This window comes from Salmo salar, chromosome 13, assembly GCF_965601325.2.
Source record: "Salmo salar chromosome 13, fSalSal1, whole genome shotgun sequence".
Classification (NCBI taxonomy): Eukaryota; Metazoa; Chordata; class Actinopteri; order Salmoniformes; family Salmonidae; genus Salmo; species Salmo salar.
The window spans coordinates 100,386,103-100,401,260 of NC_138303.1; the positions used below are offsets into that span (position 1 = coordinate 100,386,103).

The 15,158-nt window shown below is 44.7% G+C and overlaps 1 protein-coding gene across 1 annotated transcript; it reads right to left on the reverse strand.

The window, feature by feature from the left end:
- Positions 1 to 8,408: 8,408 nt before the first annotated feature.
- On the reverse strand, positions 8,409 to 14,174 carry LOC145850149 (uncharacterized). Its single transcript, XM_014138637.3, has 2 exons — positions 13,911 to 14,174; positions 8,409 to 9,692 (listed from the first exon to the last, which is right to left on the reverse strand). The coding sequence occupies exons 1-2, from the start codon at positions 14,083 to 14,085 to the stop codon at positions 8,758 to 8,760; spliced, it is 1,110 nt and encodes a 369-aa protein (XP_013994112.1). The 5' UTR covers positions 14,086 to 14,174; the 3' UTR covers positions 8,409 to 8,757.
- Between the last annotated feature and the right edge of the window lie 984 nt (positions 14,175 to 15,158).

Here is a 15,158-nt window from a genome sequence, read left to right on the forward strand (position 1 = left end):
GGAAAGTTAAGTTCCTCGGCGTACACATAACGGACAAACTGAAATGGTCCACCCACACAGACACAGTGGTGAAGAAGGCGCAACAGCGCTTTTTCAACCTCAGGAGGATGAAGAAATTCCACTTGTCACCAAAAACACTCACAAACCTTTACAGATGCACAATCGAGAGCATCCTGTCGGGCTGTATCACCACATCGGGCTGTACGGCAACTGCTCCGCCCACAACTGTAAGGCTCTCCAGAGGGTAGTGAGGTCTGCACAACGCATCACCGGGGGCAAACTACCTGCTCTCCAGGACACCTACACCACCCGATGTCACAGGAAGGCCAAAAAGGACAAGGACAACAACCACCCGAGCCACTGCCTGTTCACCCCGCTATCATCCAGAAGGCGAGGTCAGTACAGGTGCATCAAAGCTGGGACCGAGAGACTGAAAAACAGCTTCTATCTCAAGGCCATCAGACTGTTAAACCACCATCACTAACATTGAGTGACTGCTGCCAACATACAGACTCAATCTCTAGCCACTTTAATAATAAAAAAAATGGATGTAATAAATGCATCACTAGTCACTTTAAACTATGCCACTATATAATGTTTACATACCCTACACTACTCATCTCATATGTATATACTGTACTCTATACCATCTACTGCATCTTGCCTATGACGTTCGGCCATCGCTCGTCCATATATATTTTTATGTACATATTCTTATTAATTCCTTTACACTTGTGTGTGTATAAGGTATTTGTTGTGAAATTGTTAGATTACTTGTTAGATATTACTGCATGGTCGGAACTAGAAGCACAAGCATTTCGCTACACTCGCATTAACATCTGCTAACCATGTGTATGTGACAAATAAAATGTGATTTGATTTGAAATATAGCATAAAGGAAAAATTACAGTAAATGACCGGCATTGGAAAAGTTACTTCATGAAATCGAAACAGAGTGAAAGAGAATTGTTATCAAAACCCTCCAACAGTTACAGTTGAAGCGGAAGCACATTTTATCTGAATTAACTGAAGGATTGTTTGTCTCTGACTTTGTATAGGACACACTGGTCTCTGAGCCAACGGGGAAGACACTACCACACAGGAAGAACAGGACGGATCGTTTTTATTTTTTGGCAGCTGCTGAATCTACCTGTAGATATGTGGTTACTGAGAGGACGGACACACACACACACACACACACGGCAGATATGTGGAGGTTAATAGGACTACTTGATGGTGTGTACAGAAACAGAGGGAAATCGCATTACCATTCCTGAGGAGTTTCTCTCTCTTAATACAATCAGTGAAGCATTCATTATCACAATTATCCTTTGCAGTATAATGAGGTAGTCGAGAAAGTGGGGTTGATTGAAAATGATAAAAATTGATTAATATTGATTAATCTTATCAAAATAAATTTGATAACAATGGAGTACTGACCATTACCTCATCCATGCAACTTCAAACATTTTGCTGACACTGATTACAGTCTGACGTAAACAGATGCACTTACTCTACCTGCCGGCCATCAAGAGTACTGAAGTCAATCTAACAGTCATGACCTTAGAATGGACATATTGACTTGTGTTTGCTCCTCTAAACAGGACCTAATAACAATAGGGTCTGAAAGCAACATTAACATTTTAGTCGTTCATTGTCCACTCATCTTAGCATTTCAGTATTTGATCCACCTACACTGAGTGTACAAAACATTAAGGACACCTGCTCTTTCAATGACATAGACCGACCAGGTGAATCCAGGTGAAAGCTATGATGTCACTTGTTAAATCCACTTCAATCAGTGTAGATGAAAGGGAGGAGACCGGTTAAAGAGACAATTGAGCCTTGACATATGGATTGTGTATGTGTGCCATTCAGAGGGTGAATGGCCACATAAAAGATTTAAGTGCGTTGAACGGGGTATGGTATATTTGTATTCATTAAGGATCCTTGGCAGCAGCTACTCTTCCTAGGGTCCAGCAACATTAAGGCAGTTATATACAATTTTAAATATTACATGGCGTTATATTTCAGGACACTTTACCCAATACATTTGGTGTGTTCCCTCAAGCCACTACTCCTATCACATATTTACAATACATCATCCGTGTGTGTGTGTGTAGAGTGCATGTCTTATCGTGTGTGTGTCTCTTCACAGACCCCGCTTTTCCATAAGTTGTATTTTTATCTGTTTTTTAAAAAAAAATCTGATTCTACTGCTTGAATAAGTTACCATGTAGCCATGGCTCTATGTAGTACTCACTTAGTCTGCACAACTGAACAGGCAGCGGCATCTACAGAAGGTAGCTAATGAGCTAGAGCTAGGCAAGCTTGTCACATGCTGTCTTAAAGTAAAAGATGAAGGTAACTCAGCCAGGGCAGAGGAACCCCTCACCAGCACCATCTGATGAATCATGTGACAGCTTTGCGTCTATATCACTGACACAACCACGCCAACCTAGGAGAACAAGGTGGAGCCTATGAAGATTCACATCTTATCCCTGCCACCCGAGGCACTGGTTCCGCACCCTGCTCCAGCTCCCGTGGTTCCGCACCCAGCTCCCGTGGTTCCGCTCCCGTGGTTCCGCACCCAGCTCCCGTGGTTTCGTACCCAGCTCCCGTGGTTTCGCACCCAGCTCCAGCTTCCGTGGTTCGGTACCAAGCTCCAGCTCCTGTGGTTCCGCTCCCGTGGTTCCTCACCCAGCTCCAGCTCCCGTGGTTCCTCACCCTGCTCCAGCTCCCGTGGTTCCTCACCCTGCTCCAGCTCCCGTAGTTCCTCACCCTGCTCCAGCTCCTGTGATTCTGCACTGTGCTCCAGCTACCGTGGTTCCGTACCAAGGACCAATACCTGCGGCTGCATAACCCGAACCAGCACCTGTGGCTCCATACCCTGGACCAGCATCCGCAGCTCCACATCCTGCAACAGGTTTTACACCATACCCTGTTCCAGGTAAACCCTACTTACCTGCGGGACAAAACATGCCTTATCCAGTCCCAGCAGCACCGGGCTTCCATCCAGATTTAGGCATGCCCTATCCCAATCCAGCAGCACTACATCCTGCCCCGGGACAGACGGTACCCTACCCGGAGCCTGCTCCGCCACCTGGCATGGATCAGCTGATTGCCTCATCATACAGCATGCTGAAGCCGTCGTTGCCCTACTTTGAGAGTGGTAGAGAGAGGGATTTTGCCCTCCTCAAAATGTTCCTAGATGACCTGATGAGCAGTCACAGACACCTAAACGAGCGGTATAAGTATCGAGTGCTCCTGGCCCACCTGAAACTACAGAGTGCAGTACAGCTCGCTAAGGCCTACATGCATGACCCGAGACGTTACACTGCTGTCTTACAAGCCCTGCAGGACAAGTACGGTCAGCCAACTTGTCCAGTGTGAGCTAGCCACCATCCTAAACTCCCCCGCCTTCAGGTCCGGAGATGCAGAAGCTTGACACCTTTGCCCTGTCTATCCACTCACTGGTAGGCATGCTCAGGACCCTTGAGGGGCAGAACGGCTATGAGCTCAGATGTGGATCCCACGTCGACCGGCTCTTGAGCAAGATGCCACAGAGCTACCGGGATGAATTTGTTGAGTACTGCTTCAATCACGACACCCTCCAGACGTACATCCAGGTCAAACAGAGCTGCAGTCCTCTGTCAATGTGACATGCCTAAGCCATTCAAGACCACCGTGCCTTGACAAAACAGAAGGAGAAATCTGCTTCAATCTTTTTCAACGCAAGTGAAGATCCAAACCCAAAGGAGCCTGCTCAATCCAAGGAGAAATCCAACCCCAAGCTATACTGTCCCCACTGTGACCATAAAGAACACTTTCTCTTCTCGTGAAGAGTTCAAGAAGCTGAACACAGGACAGATCGTCAAGTGGATAAAGGATTGGAAAATGTGCTGGAAGTGCAGACGATCCCACAAAGCTGATGCTTGCACCCTCCGACAACCTTGCAAGACATGTAAAGAGCAGCACCTAACAATCTTTCATGATGCCATACAGGAAAACCACAAAAGCGTGCTCATGAGTGTCCCTACGACCAAGGTGTACATGGACAGACCCAAAAGATCGGCGAAAGTAATGCTGTAGGTCGTGAAGGTCTTACTTTACAATGGAGACCGAGCCCTGGAGACACACGCCATGCTCGATGATGACTGAGTGTAGCATCGTCCTGCCACAGGCTGTTCAACAACTTAACCCCAATTCTGAGCCTGAGACCCTCACCCTTAGGACAGTTCAACAAGGCGTTGTGCAACTTCAAGGTGCCTCAGTTACCTTTGAGGTGTCCCCCCTGCTCAAACCTTTCAAGAAGCATCAGATACGTCAGGCATTCACCGCAGACCACCTAGGCCTTTCCGAACACTCCTGACCAGTAGCAGCTCTCCAAAGGCGATACGACCACCTCCGTAAGCTGCATGCCACCGGTGGACCAAGCTGATTTGGTTTAGACATGCCTCACTTCCTGATACCCATACAGCCAGAGTGTACAGGCCCGCCTGGTGGACCCATTACCGTCCACACCGAACATGGCTGGTCCCTGCAAGGCCCTACTAGCTTTGTCCACACATCACCCGCTGAACAACAGTGCCTGCTCACCACCGTTTTGCCTTCTGCCGAGCTCTTAAAAAATGTTGAGCGTCTTCGGCAGATCGATAACCTTTCCTACATGAGTGAGAAGCTGGTGACTCAGTCAAAACGACCAGCAAGCCATGACTTCCACCTCTAGGATAGAAGTTGATGGCGTTCAGCGCTACGCTACACCCCTGCTTCGTCGAGTCAACAATGCAACTCTCCATGCTCCAAAGGAAGCTGTACTGCCAAGCCTCAATAGCATGGAGTGAAGACTCGCCAAAGATTTAAAACGCGCAGAGGTGTACTGCCAGGATATCAAGAAGCTGCAGACGGCAGGTTAAGTGTCACTTGTGCCACCCGAGGTAGCTGAACAATCCTGGTTTATACCCGACCATATTGTGCATCACAATGGAAAGGATAGGATTGTGTTTAACTGTTCGTTCCAGCATAAAGGACAGTCGCTCAATGACCTTCTCCTCCCTGGACCAACCTTGGGACCATCCCTGCTCGGTGTCCTTCTCAGATTCCGTCAACATGCCGTAACTGTAAGTGGTGACATCAAAGGCATGTTTCATCAGATTCGCCTCTTACCAGCAGACAAACCGGTGCTATGCTTCAACTCTAGGGAGTTTTTCCTAGCCACCGTGCTTCTTCACCTGCATTGCTTGCTGTTTGGGGTTTTAGGCTGGGTTTCTGTACAGCACTTTGAGATATCAGCTGAAGGGCTATATAAATAAATTTGATTTGATGGTACATGCGTAGAACTGAAAAACCGAGCATCTATGAGTGGCAGGTCTTGCCATTCGGCATGACTTGTAATCTCTGTTTTGCCATCTACGCTCTGCAGCGACACGTTCAGGACAATGTAGGAGTCAACCAAGAGCTTGTGAAGGAGTCATTCTACATGGAATACTGCCTTTGAAGCATCCCCTCTGCCGAGGAAGCAAGAAACCTTGTTAATGGACCTCCATGCTGGAGGCTTTGAAATACGCCAGTGGTCTAGCAATGTACCAGCTGTCATCGATCACCTACCACCCGAGGCCAGATCGGAAAGCAGCGAACTGTGGGTTTCCCAAAGTAGCATGGATCTCAGGAGCCAAACCCGGGGCTACGTTGGAACTGCCTCAGACTCCTTGCGATACAAGCACTGCACTGTGGAGCGCTCCAAACCTACAATGAGGAATATCTACAGCATGCTCGCTCATCAATATGACCCGCTAGGCTACATCACGCCTTTCACAACCTGAGCCAAGGTACTCGTCCAGGACCTGTGGAAAGAAGGGATAGGTTGGGACAACCCCATTCAGCCTCAGAGCCTGCTGGACAAATGGCTTGGCTGGGAACAAGAGATTCCTGACCTTGCCCAGATGGAACTCCCCAGAACTTACGCACCACCATATACTGACAATCCAAAGTCAACCAGAGACCTCCAGATATTCTGTGATGCATCAGAAAGAGCATATGGTTCTGTTGCCTACATGCGGACGACCAGAAGCAGGTGCACATTTCCTTCGTTCTGGCCAGGTCTCGCGTTGCACCAAAGAAGCAGCTGTCGATGCTACACTTGAAGCTGAGTGCTGTACTCACTGGGGCTCAGCTGGCTAGTGTCCTCCAAGCAGAACTCACTCTGCCCATCGGACAAGTCATCCTCTGGTCCGATTCCACCACAGTCCTTCATTGGCTCAAGTAAATTTTGTAGATACAAGGTCTTCGTAGGAACTCGTGTTGCAGAGATTTAGAAACTTATGGATGTAACCAACTGGAGGTATGTGGACAACGCAAAAAAAACAGAGGATGACATCACTCGGGCAAGACACTGAAAGAGCTGGCCCAACCACATTGATGGCACCAAGGCCTCGAGTTCCTCCAACACTCAGAAGATCAGTGGCCTTCAATGCATTCTGCTGACCCGGAGCCTGATGACAGCGAACCGATGACAGCGAACTGAAGAAATTATCTTTCCGAGGACATGTGTCTATCAGTTACAGTCCTCAGCTCCCAGATATCTGCAAGTTTGATACATAGGAAGACCTCATGAAGGAAACAACTAGATCCCTACACAGGGTGGACAATCCACTCTCCAGTTCACCCAGACATCCTTGATGATGCAGAAGAACCTGTCATCTAGAACAGACTTTCCATCTGGTTAGAATGTCATAGCAGACATTTGGGGCGGCTGTGTAAGAACTCAGTGATGACGTCACAGCTATCACAAGCAGGCAGAGTGTTTTAGGTCATTGCCACGTGCAGCTCGCCACCTACTGCTGTAAACACATCTCAGTTTTGGACATTATTTCCTTTCTGACCATTTTATTCATCACTGTGCGTGAATACCAAAACTAAGTAAGCTATATGTTTTCCCTGTTTTACTGACAAAGTTGTTAGTTTAAGAATATTTTTGTCATTATTACAGCATTATGTATCTCGTTTTATGCTAGCTATCTACCATTGTTCCTCATGAAGCTGGTTGAGAGAATGTCAAGAGTGTGCAGAGTGGCTACTTCAAAGAATCTAAAATATTTTGATTTAATACTTTTTTTGGTTACTACATGATTCCAAGTGTGTTATTTCATAGTTTTGATGTCTTCACTATTATTATACAATGCAGAAAATGGTAAAAATAAAGAAAAACCCTTGAAAGAGTAGGTGTGTCCAAACTTTTTGACTGGTACTGTATGTTAATATGTGCTATTTTTAGCACTTTTCTGGGTTGCTTGATTGTTTTTAATTCTTTACTGGGAAGCTTATCAGAAGTAGACTTGCTCATGTTATTTATATTGGAGCTGATAGTGCACGGTGAGCTGCACACTGGACTTCCTACTAGGGCACACCGCCTCAGTGCTAAAAGTGTAACTCTGGTTCATAGGCACATGATTACTGCATACAATAGCTGTAGGATCAACAGAGGTATTCAGGGTAGTTAGGGGGACATAAATTAAGTTACTTACATAATGTACATTTGATGCAGCATTATGACAACTCAGTCTCACAATGGTAGGGATTAACCGAGCAGGTCTTGGGTCATTCATAAGTCATTGTCTCACCGCAGCCTTGAAATGCGTGGACAGAGTCAAGATGATTTGGATGGACTCAGTCATTCCTGTAGAGTATCTTCTGTTTCCAGGTGTCAAAGTTGTCTATAAAAGTGTTTCGAACAGAGCTACAGTAATCTTTTAGCCAGGTGTGTAATGCCAGTAGCTGAATCTTTCACACCTGCAGCCCAACGACGGTACCAGACCTTTTTTGGAATCTTTAAGTGCTAGAATCAGTTCTTTTAAAATCCATTGAGGGTATGAAATTTACTAAGGCCATTGGATATGTTATAAACTTCATAATACAACACATTAAAGGTAAAAACCAATTTGAATGGTTATGAAATCTCTATTGGCCCACCTTGGGGGGGTCAACGGTCATACATGTATACATTTGGGGGTATATCGAGCCAGAATGAACAGTATTGGGATGTGCTCTATTATCGCATGGTACCCTAGTAACCACACCAAATTCACGCACAGTAAAAGGAGACCCATTGGGGAAGTTGTTTTAGCTATATAGAGTCATCATAGATTTAGAATGTTTGTATGTATAAACTTTTTCACCAATATCTTGGTTTCTGGATTTTAGGCTGTTGCTTGGCAGGATCTGTGAGAGCAATAATATTGAACATTGTAACACTTTTGTAGAGGATATATAATTCAAGAATACCATCTAGTGTTCAAACTTGGTTATACAACAACATTGGTGAGAATAGGTTGTCTGTAGCAACAGTCACTCCAGCTAACATTGATCTGATGCAAGTTGTTATTTTCTTCAGAAACAGACATTCAGAAATAAATGTTCCCAAACATTTTTAATCAATATGACAGTTTATTTGCAAGGAGACCAACCAGCTCCTATTGAAAATCAAGAAGGTATATTTTTAAATCTAACCCAAATGAACATTATATTTCTCTCTAAAATAGTTAGTGTAACCTAATGATACATAAGGGTCAAGTCTTTTCATAGCATGTTATTAAGCAACTCTCTCAAATCAATGCAGACATGCCTCAGTCTGCAAAACATTACACATTCTATAGTCCTCTAGTGTTACAACTATATGTAGAAGTGAAGAGAAGGGAGGCACTTTGAGAACAGAAGGCTCTGTCTATCCCTTCATGAGCTCCTTCCACTCTAAGGAATCTTCTACCTCCCTCGGGTGTGAGTTCTGAGGTGTCCCTTGATCTGGCTGGACTGACTGAATCCTTTCCCACAGACAGGACAGGAGTAGGGTTTCTCCCCCGTGTGGACCCTCAGGTGGGTCTTCAGATGGGCAGACCGGTTGAAGCGTTTAGCACACACGTGGCAGCGGTATGGTCTCTCTCCCGTGTGAATGCGTTGGTGCTCCCTGAACCTCCCTGAGTAGCTGAAACTCTTGCCACACACACCACAGTGGAAGGGCTTCTCATTGGTGTGAGAACGCAGGTGGACCTTGAGGTAACTGGTAGAGGTGAATGACTTCCAACAGACTGTGCAGAGGATTTGCCTGTGACTAGTGTCACCACTGTGTGGTACTGTATGGGATAGCATGTGTGCCTTCAGTTGGGAAAGCTCACAGAACACGGCTCCACACTGAGTACATGAGTGTGTCTGGGTGTCCTCCTCTGGTCTCCTTTCTGGATCTCTTGGAACACTTTCAGTGTTCTCACTCTGTGTTCTAGAACAGGCTGGATTTACTGCAGAGAGGGGCTGAGACTGAGGGGAGTCACTGGTTGGTTCTGATAGTGATACTCCATAGCCCTCTCCATCAGGTTCTGTTTTGATCTGTCCAGTTGTGTTGGTCAGTAGAGAGTCTCTCTCTCTGTTCTCCACAGTTTGGGGAAGATGTGTGGGCTGAGGTGGCTCCTGATCACAGTCACTTTTCACACAGGGAGGAATGGTTATGGATTCTTCTTTGTTATCAGCCTCCGGCCCTTGAATCTGCTCTACCTCCTGACGGGTCCTATGTTCACCCTGTTCCTCTTTAATCTGTGTGGGCTCTGGGTCCCTCTGCCCCAGACTGGGGCTCCACTCCTGCTCACAGTACTGTTGCTCAGGGGGAGTTTGCTGCTCCGAGACCCAAGAGACAATGGGCTGAGGAGCTGGTGGGAAGAAGACAATAAATTACATCAATGAAAGTAATGACAGCTGTTGACGCTTGATTGACAAGACCACCATTGAGTTAGCTATGTCATTCCCAAAACAAGCTAGCTATTTCTCTGGCTGAATCCCATATCACCCTTCCCCTCGCCCATCCATTTGCACATTCACGCATTCCTCTGCCATATGCACAAGTATCCCAAAGTTGAGGGTGTGAAAATTATGGAGGGTGTAATTAGACCCTCCGAAAACCAATTAGATCAAACCAGCAACGCAGCTACTTCAGAGCGAAGTGGAATCCCATAAGGCCCTGCATTACTTTTTAGTGTGTACTAGCAAATAGTTTGGGGAAGCATATTTTCACCATCAAAAAGCACCTTTATAATAAAGCTTGCATTATGACATTTGTAAACTTATGTAAGATAGCCTACTATTGCTAAATGTGATGAGTAGACATAATGTAGGCTAATAATATACACTATACAGTGCATTCGGAAAGTATTCAGACCCCATTACTTTTTCAAAATGTTGTTACGTTACAACCTTATTCTAAAATAGATTCCCCCCCCCCTCATCAAATCTACACACAATACCCCATCATGACAAAGCAAAAACAGGTTTAGACATTTTTGAAAAGGTATTATAAATAACTGGAATATCACATTTACACAAGTATTCAGACCCTTTACTCAGTACTTTGTTGAAGCACCATTGACAGAGATTACAACCTTGAGTCTTCAGTATTTAACCAGTGTCTGTAGTGGCGCCTCTAGCACTGAGATGTAGTGCCTTAGACCGCTGCGCCACTCGGGAGCTTCTCTGCAGATCCTCTCAAGCTCTGTCAGATTGGATGGGGAATGTCGCTGCACAGCTATTTGCAGGTCTCTCGAGTTAAAGTCCGGGCTCTGGCTGGGCTACTCATGCAAATTCAGAGACTTGTCCTGAAGCCACTCCTGTATTATCTTGGCTGTGTGAAATAGGGTTGTTGTCCTGTTGGAAGGTGAACCTTCACCCCCGTCTAAGGTCCGGAGCACTCTGGAGCAGGTTTTCATCAAGGATCTCCCTGTACTTTGCTCCATTCATCTTTGCCTTGATCCTGACTAGTCTCCCAGTCCCTACTGCTGAAAAACATCCCCAAAGCATGATGCTGCCACCACCATGCTTCACCGTAGGGATTGTGCCAGGTTTCCTCCAGACGTGACACTTGGCATTCAGGCCAAAGAGTTCAATCTTGGTTTCCTTTTACTGAGGAGTGGCTTCTGTCTGGTCACTACCATAAAGGCCTCATTGGTGGAGTGCTGCAGAGATGGGAGAACCTTCCAGAAGGACAACCATCTCCACATAGGAACTCTAGAGATTTGTCAGAGTGACCATCGGGTTCTTGTTCACCTCCCTGCCCAAGGCCCTTCTCCCCCGATTGCTCAGTATGTCCGTACGCCAGCTCTAGAAGAGTCTTGGTGGTTCCAAATCTCTTCCATTTAAGAATGATGGAGGCCACTGTGTTCTTGGAGACTGTCAATGCTGCAGACTTTCTTTGGTACCCTTCCCCAGATCTGTGCCTCGACACAATCCTGTCTCAGAGCTCTACGGACAATTCCTTCGACCTCATGGCTTGGTTTTTGCTCTGACGTGCCCTGTCAACTGTGGGATCTTTATATAGACAGGTGTGTGCCTTTCCAATCAATTGAATTTACCACAGGTGGACTCCAAGTTATAGAAACATCAAGGATGATCAATGGAAACAGGATGCACCTGAGCTCAATTTCAAGTCTCATAGCAAAGGGTCTGAATACTTATTTACATAAGGTGTTTGTTTTATAAATTAGCATAAAATTCTAAAAACCTGTTTTCGCTTTGTCATTATGTGTAGATTGCTGAGGATTTGTTTTTATTTAATCAATTTTAGAATAAGGCTGTAACAAAATGTGGAAACAGTCAAGGGGTCTGAACACTTTCCGAAGGCACTGTATATATTTCATTGTGACCTGATGCTGCTGACTATCAGGCAGTGAACAGGCTGTTACTGAGTGACTGAGTGAATGGTGGAGAGGGAGAGGGCTGGATGTGTGTGTGTTGGTTGAGAGAGTGCTGCAGCAGAGGCAGCTGAGTCATGGAGACAGTGCAGCACGCGCGCACATCGTGACAACTTTTTACCAGTTGTAGGTAGGCTATTTAGATACCCATTTTCTATAAAACATTAACGTGCTAGAACTGACATAACGGCGACAAAGCATTGGAAAATTCTTTAGGCGCACTAGAGCGCTTTAGATAAATTAGCTCAGAGGAGGAAAGTAAACTGTATTCTAATGTTGACTTTTCTTATGGATAACCCTATCAAGTGAAGGGTTTTACTCATGCTCAGTTCTAGGGTCTGGAGGGCTGCACGAGTAGAAATTTGAAATGGAACTCCCTCGCGTGCTTGTGTTATTGGAAAGAGTCCACAATGAAAATTACATGAAATGTGGAGAATGATAGGCTACATTTGCATTTGTTGGCCATCAAGTAGGCTATTCATTTATATTCCATTGCAGGCTACTGTAGCTTACCATTTGATACAATAAATATATTGAAATGAAGATATCACTGGAGTCATTGCAAATCAATTCTTGCTATTTGTGTAGCCTTCCTGGAGCTTGCAAACAGATTTAATAAATAGCCTATAACTCAGTTATTATGCAATTATTAATGTCCATGTTTAGTTAATTAACTTGGAAGTTGTCAACTGTAATCATGGTCTGAGCTCTCTCAAATGTATCATTCTCCACATTTAATGTCAGTTTCATTGTGGACTTTTCCCTGAAATGAGATGTTAGCCTATCAGGGGCTATACGCTTCCTGCATCTAGCTCAGCAAACCATGGCAAAGTTGAATTGCAATTATAAACCCATATTTTAGTCAGTAGCCTATGCCTATTGTAATACCAAATCAATCTCGCAAATAGGCCATTTATAATGGTTTGTAGTCTTAACATCTGGCACAATGGCCAGAAAATAACCTAACATTCATTTTTTGAAGTTCGTCCAAGTGTTTCTTGCCCAGAGATTGAGATCCTCTGTCCAACTTACATTTAACAGGAGAGTTTGAGTGATGAATCTATAGTTGTGTGCATTCGCAAACAAGATTTATTTGGGCCTCCCGAGTGGCGCAGTGGTCTAAGGCCACTAGATATTCTGGGTTCGAGTCCAGGCTCTGTCGCAGCCGGCCGTGACCGGTAGACCCATGGGGTGGCACACAATTGGCCCAGCGTCGTCCGGGTGAGGGGAGGGTTTGGCCGACAGGGATGTCCTTGTCCCATCACGCACTAGTGACTCCTGTGGCGGGCCGGGCACAGTGCACGCTGACACAGTCGCCAGGTGTACTGTGTTTCCTCCAACACATTGGTGCGGCTGGCTTCCGGGTTAAGCGGGCAATGTGTCAAGAAGCAGTGCGGCTTGGTTGGGTTTCGTGGGACGCACGGCTCTCGACCTTCGTCTCTCCCGAGTCCGTACGGGAGTTGCAGCAATGAGACAAGACTAACTACTAATTGTATACCACGAAATTGGGAAGAAAAAGAGTTTAAAAAATGTATTTACAATTACAAACTGGGTAGTTTGAGCACTGAATGCTGATTGGTTGAAAGCCATGGTATATTCTAATTACGTTGTTAACCAGTTTATAATAGCAAACCTCAGGGGTTTGTGGCCCTAAGAACAGCCCTTAGCCGGCATGGTTTATTGGCCATATACCACACCACCTCGGGCCTTATTGCTTAATCATAGCAGTAAAAACAAGTTAAATCGACATCCACTGATGGAAAATGATCTGGAGAGTTTAATAAAGGCGATTTATATTGTCTCTTGCGACATATTATTAAACTTGCAAGAACTACTATTTTGATGGAAAACCTAGTTTGCTTCTTAGCCTACTTCGTTAAAAATGATTTCTATATTCCTTCTTAATTCGCTGGAAAAATGGGTATATTGGATAAATGTGGCACCAAAACTGGCTGAGAAAATATTTTTAGAGATAGTTTTCGGGACTTTTGAGCAGGTTTTCAGAGTTTAACCTGGAAACCCTGACTGAAAAACTGATGTGGGGACACCGCTCAGACGTCTTTTTACGCCTGCTACATTAGGTTAGGGTTTCATCCTTCAAATACTGTAGAATACAATATAACACGTTTCTAGCTATCTAGATAATTCGTGTAAATGAGAAGCACAGTAGTTCAGCTAGCTACATACCAGGGAAGACCGGTGTGATCAAGTGTCGTTTCAGGTATTGGTTTTCTCTCTTCGTCCGGGCTATTTCTTCCTGGTACTCGGATATCGTGTCTCCGACCACTCCAAGTATCTCCTCCGCAGCTTGCATCAAACGCTCAGTTAGATACACATTCAGATATTGTAATTTAGTCATCATTGGACGATAGGGGGCAAAAAAATATTCCCGAAATACACGTAGATAGCTAGACCGCTGTGAAGAAGGCAAGAATAACCAAGTACTTCCGGGTCACGGATTAAAACAAATATTTCAGAAAATGAGTTCCGTCGTGTATGCTTTATAAATGAATAATAAAGGCGAATATGATGGAAAATGTGCATAATTATAGATATGTTATACTAGTTGTCATGCAATATGTGATTTAAAAAAAAGTACATTTATTTTTACCCATCTACCAATAGGGATTGGAAAACATCCTGGTCTTTGTGGTTGAATCGGTTTGAAATTCATTTCTCGACTGAGGGAGGTAGTCATTACAAAATCATGTAAACCATATTATTGCACACAGATTGAGTTCATGCAACCAATGTGACTTGTTAAGCCCATTTTTACTCCTGAACTTATTTAGACTTGCCATAACAAAGGGGTTGAATACTTCATTTCAGCTTTTCATTTTTAATTCATTTGTGAAAATTCTGAAAAACAGAATTCTACTTGGACATTATGGGGCATTGTTTGTAGGCCAGTGACAATTTTAAATTCGGGCTGTAACACAAAATGTGGAAAAAGTAAAGGAAGGTGAATACTTTCTGAAGGCACTGTAAGTCAAATTTACAGGGATGAAGGTGTGATTGCAGGGTACAGTGAAAATCTTAGGCTCCCAGCTCCAACATGCAGGAATAAGTGAAATAAAATAATAATCATGGTAATACAAAAACAACATACATGTAAATATAAATAGCACTATATACATATCAAATGTAGCAGTGATGTCCATTGGGGTGGAGGAAGGGGGTGGGAGGGAATGACTATAGGGGAGCAGCAGTCAGAGTAAATGACCATTGAGGGGGAGTGGGGACCAAGGGAAATAAAACAGACACAAATATAAATAATAATATACATATTAACAACTACAACAGTGATGAATGTCATTGGGGTGGGGGGAAAATGTCCATAGGGGGAGTAGCAGGGGAAGGAGGGAGCAGGTAGCTGACTAGTGGTGGCTATTCAGCAGCCTGATGGTCTGGGGGGTAAAAACTATTGGCCAGTCT

What these genes read in the sequence shown, in the direction of transcription:
- LOC145850149 (XM_014138637.3), bottom strand. Translation starts at nt 14,085, where the DNA reads ATGATGACTAAATTACAATATCTGAATGTGTATCTAACTGAGCGTTTG. An exon ending in GATCACACCGGTCTTCCCTG is followed by an intron (nt 9,693 to 13,910) that starts GTATGTAGCTAG and finishes TCTTCCCACCAG; the next exon opens with CTCCTCAGCCCATTGTCTCT.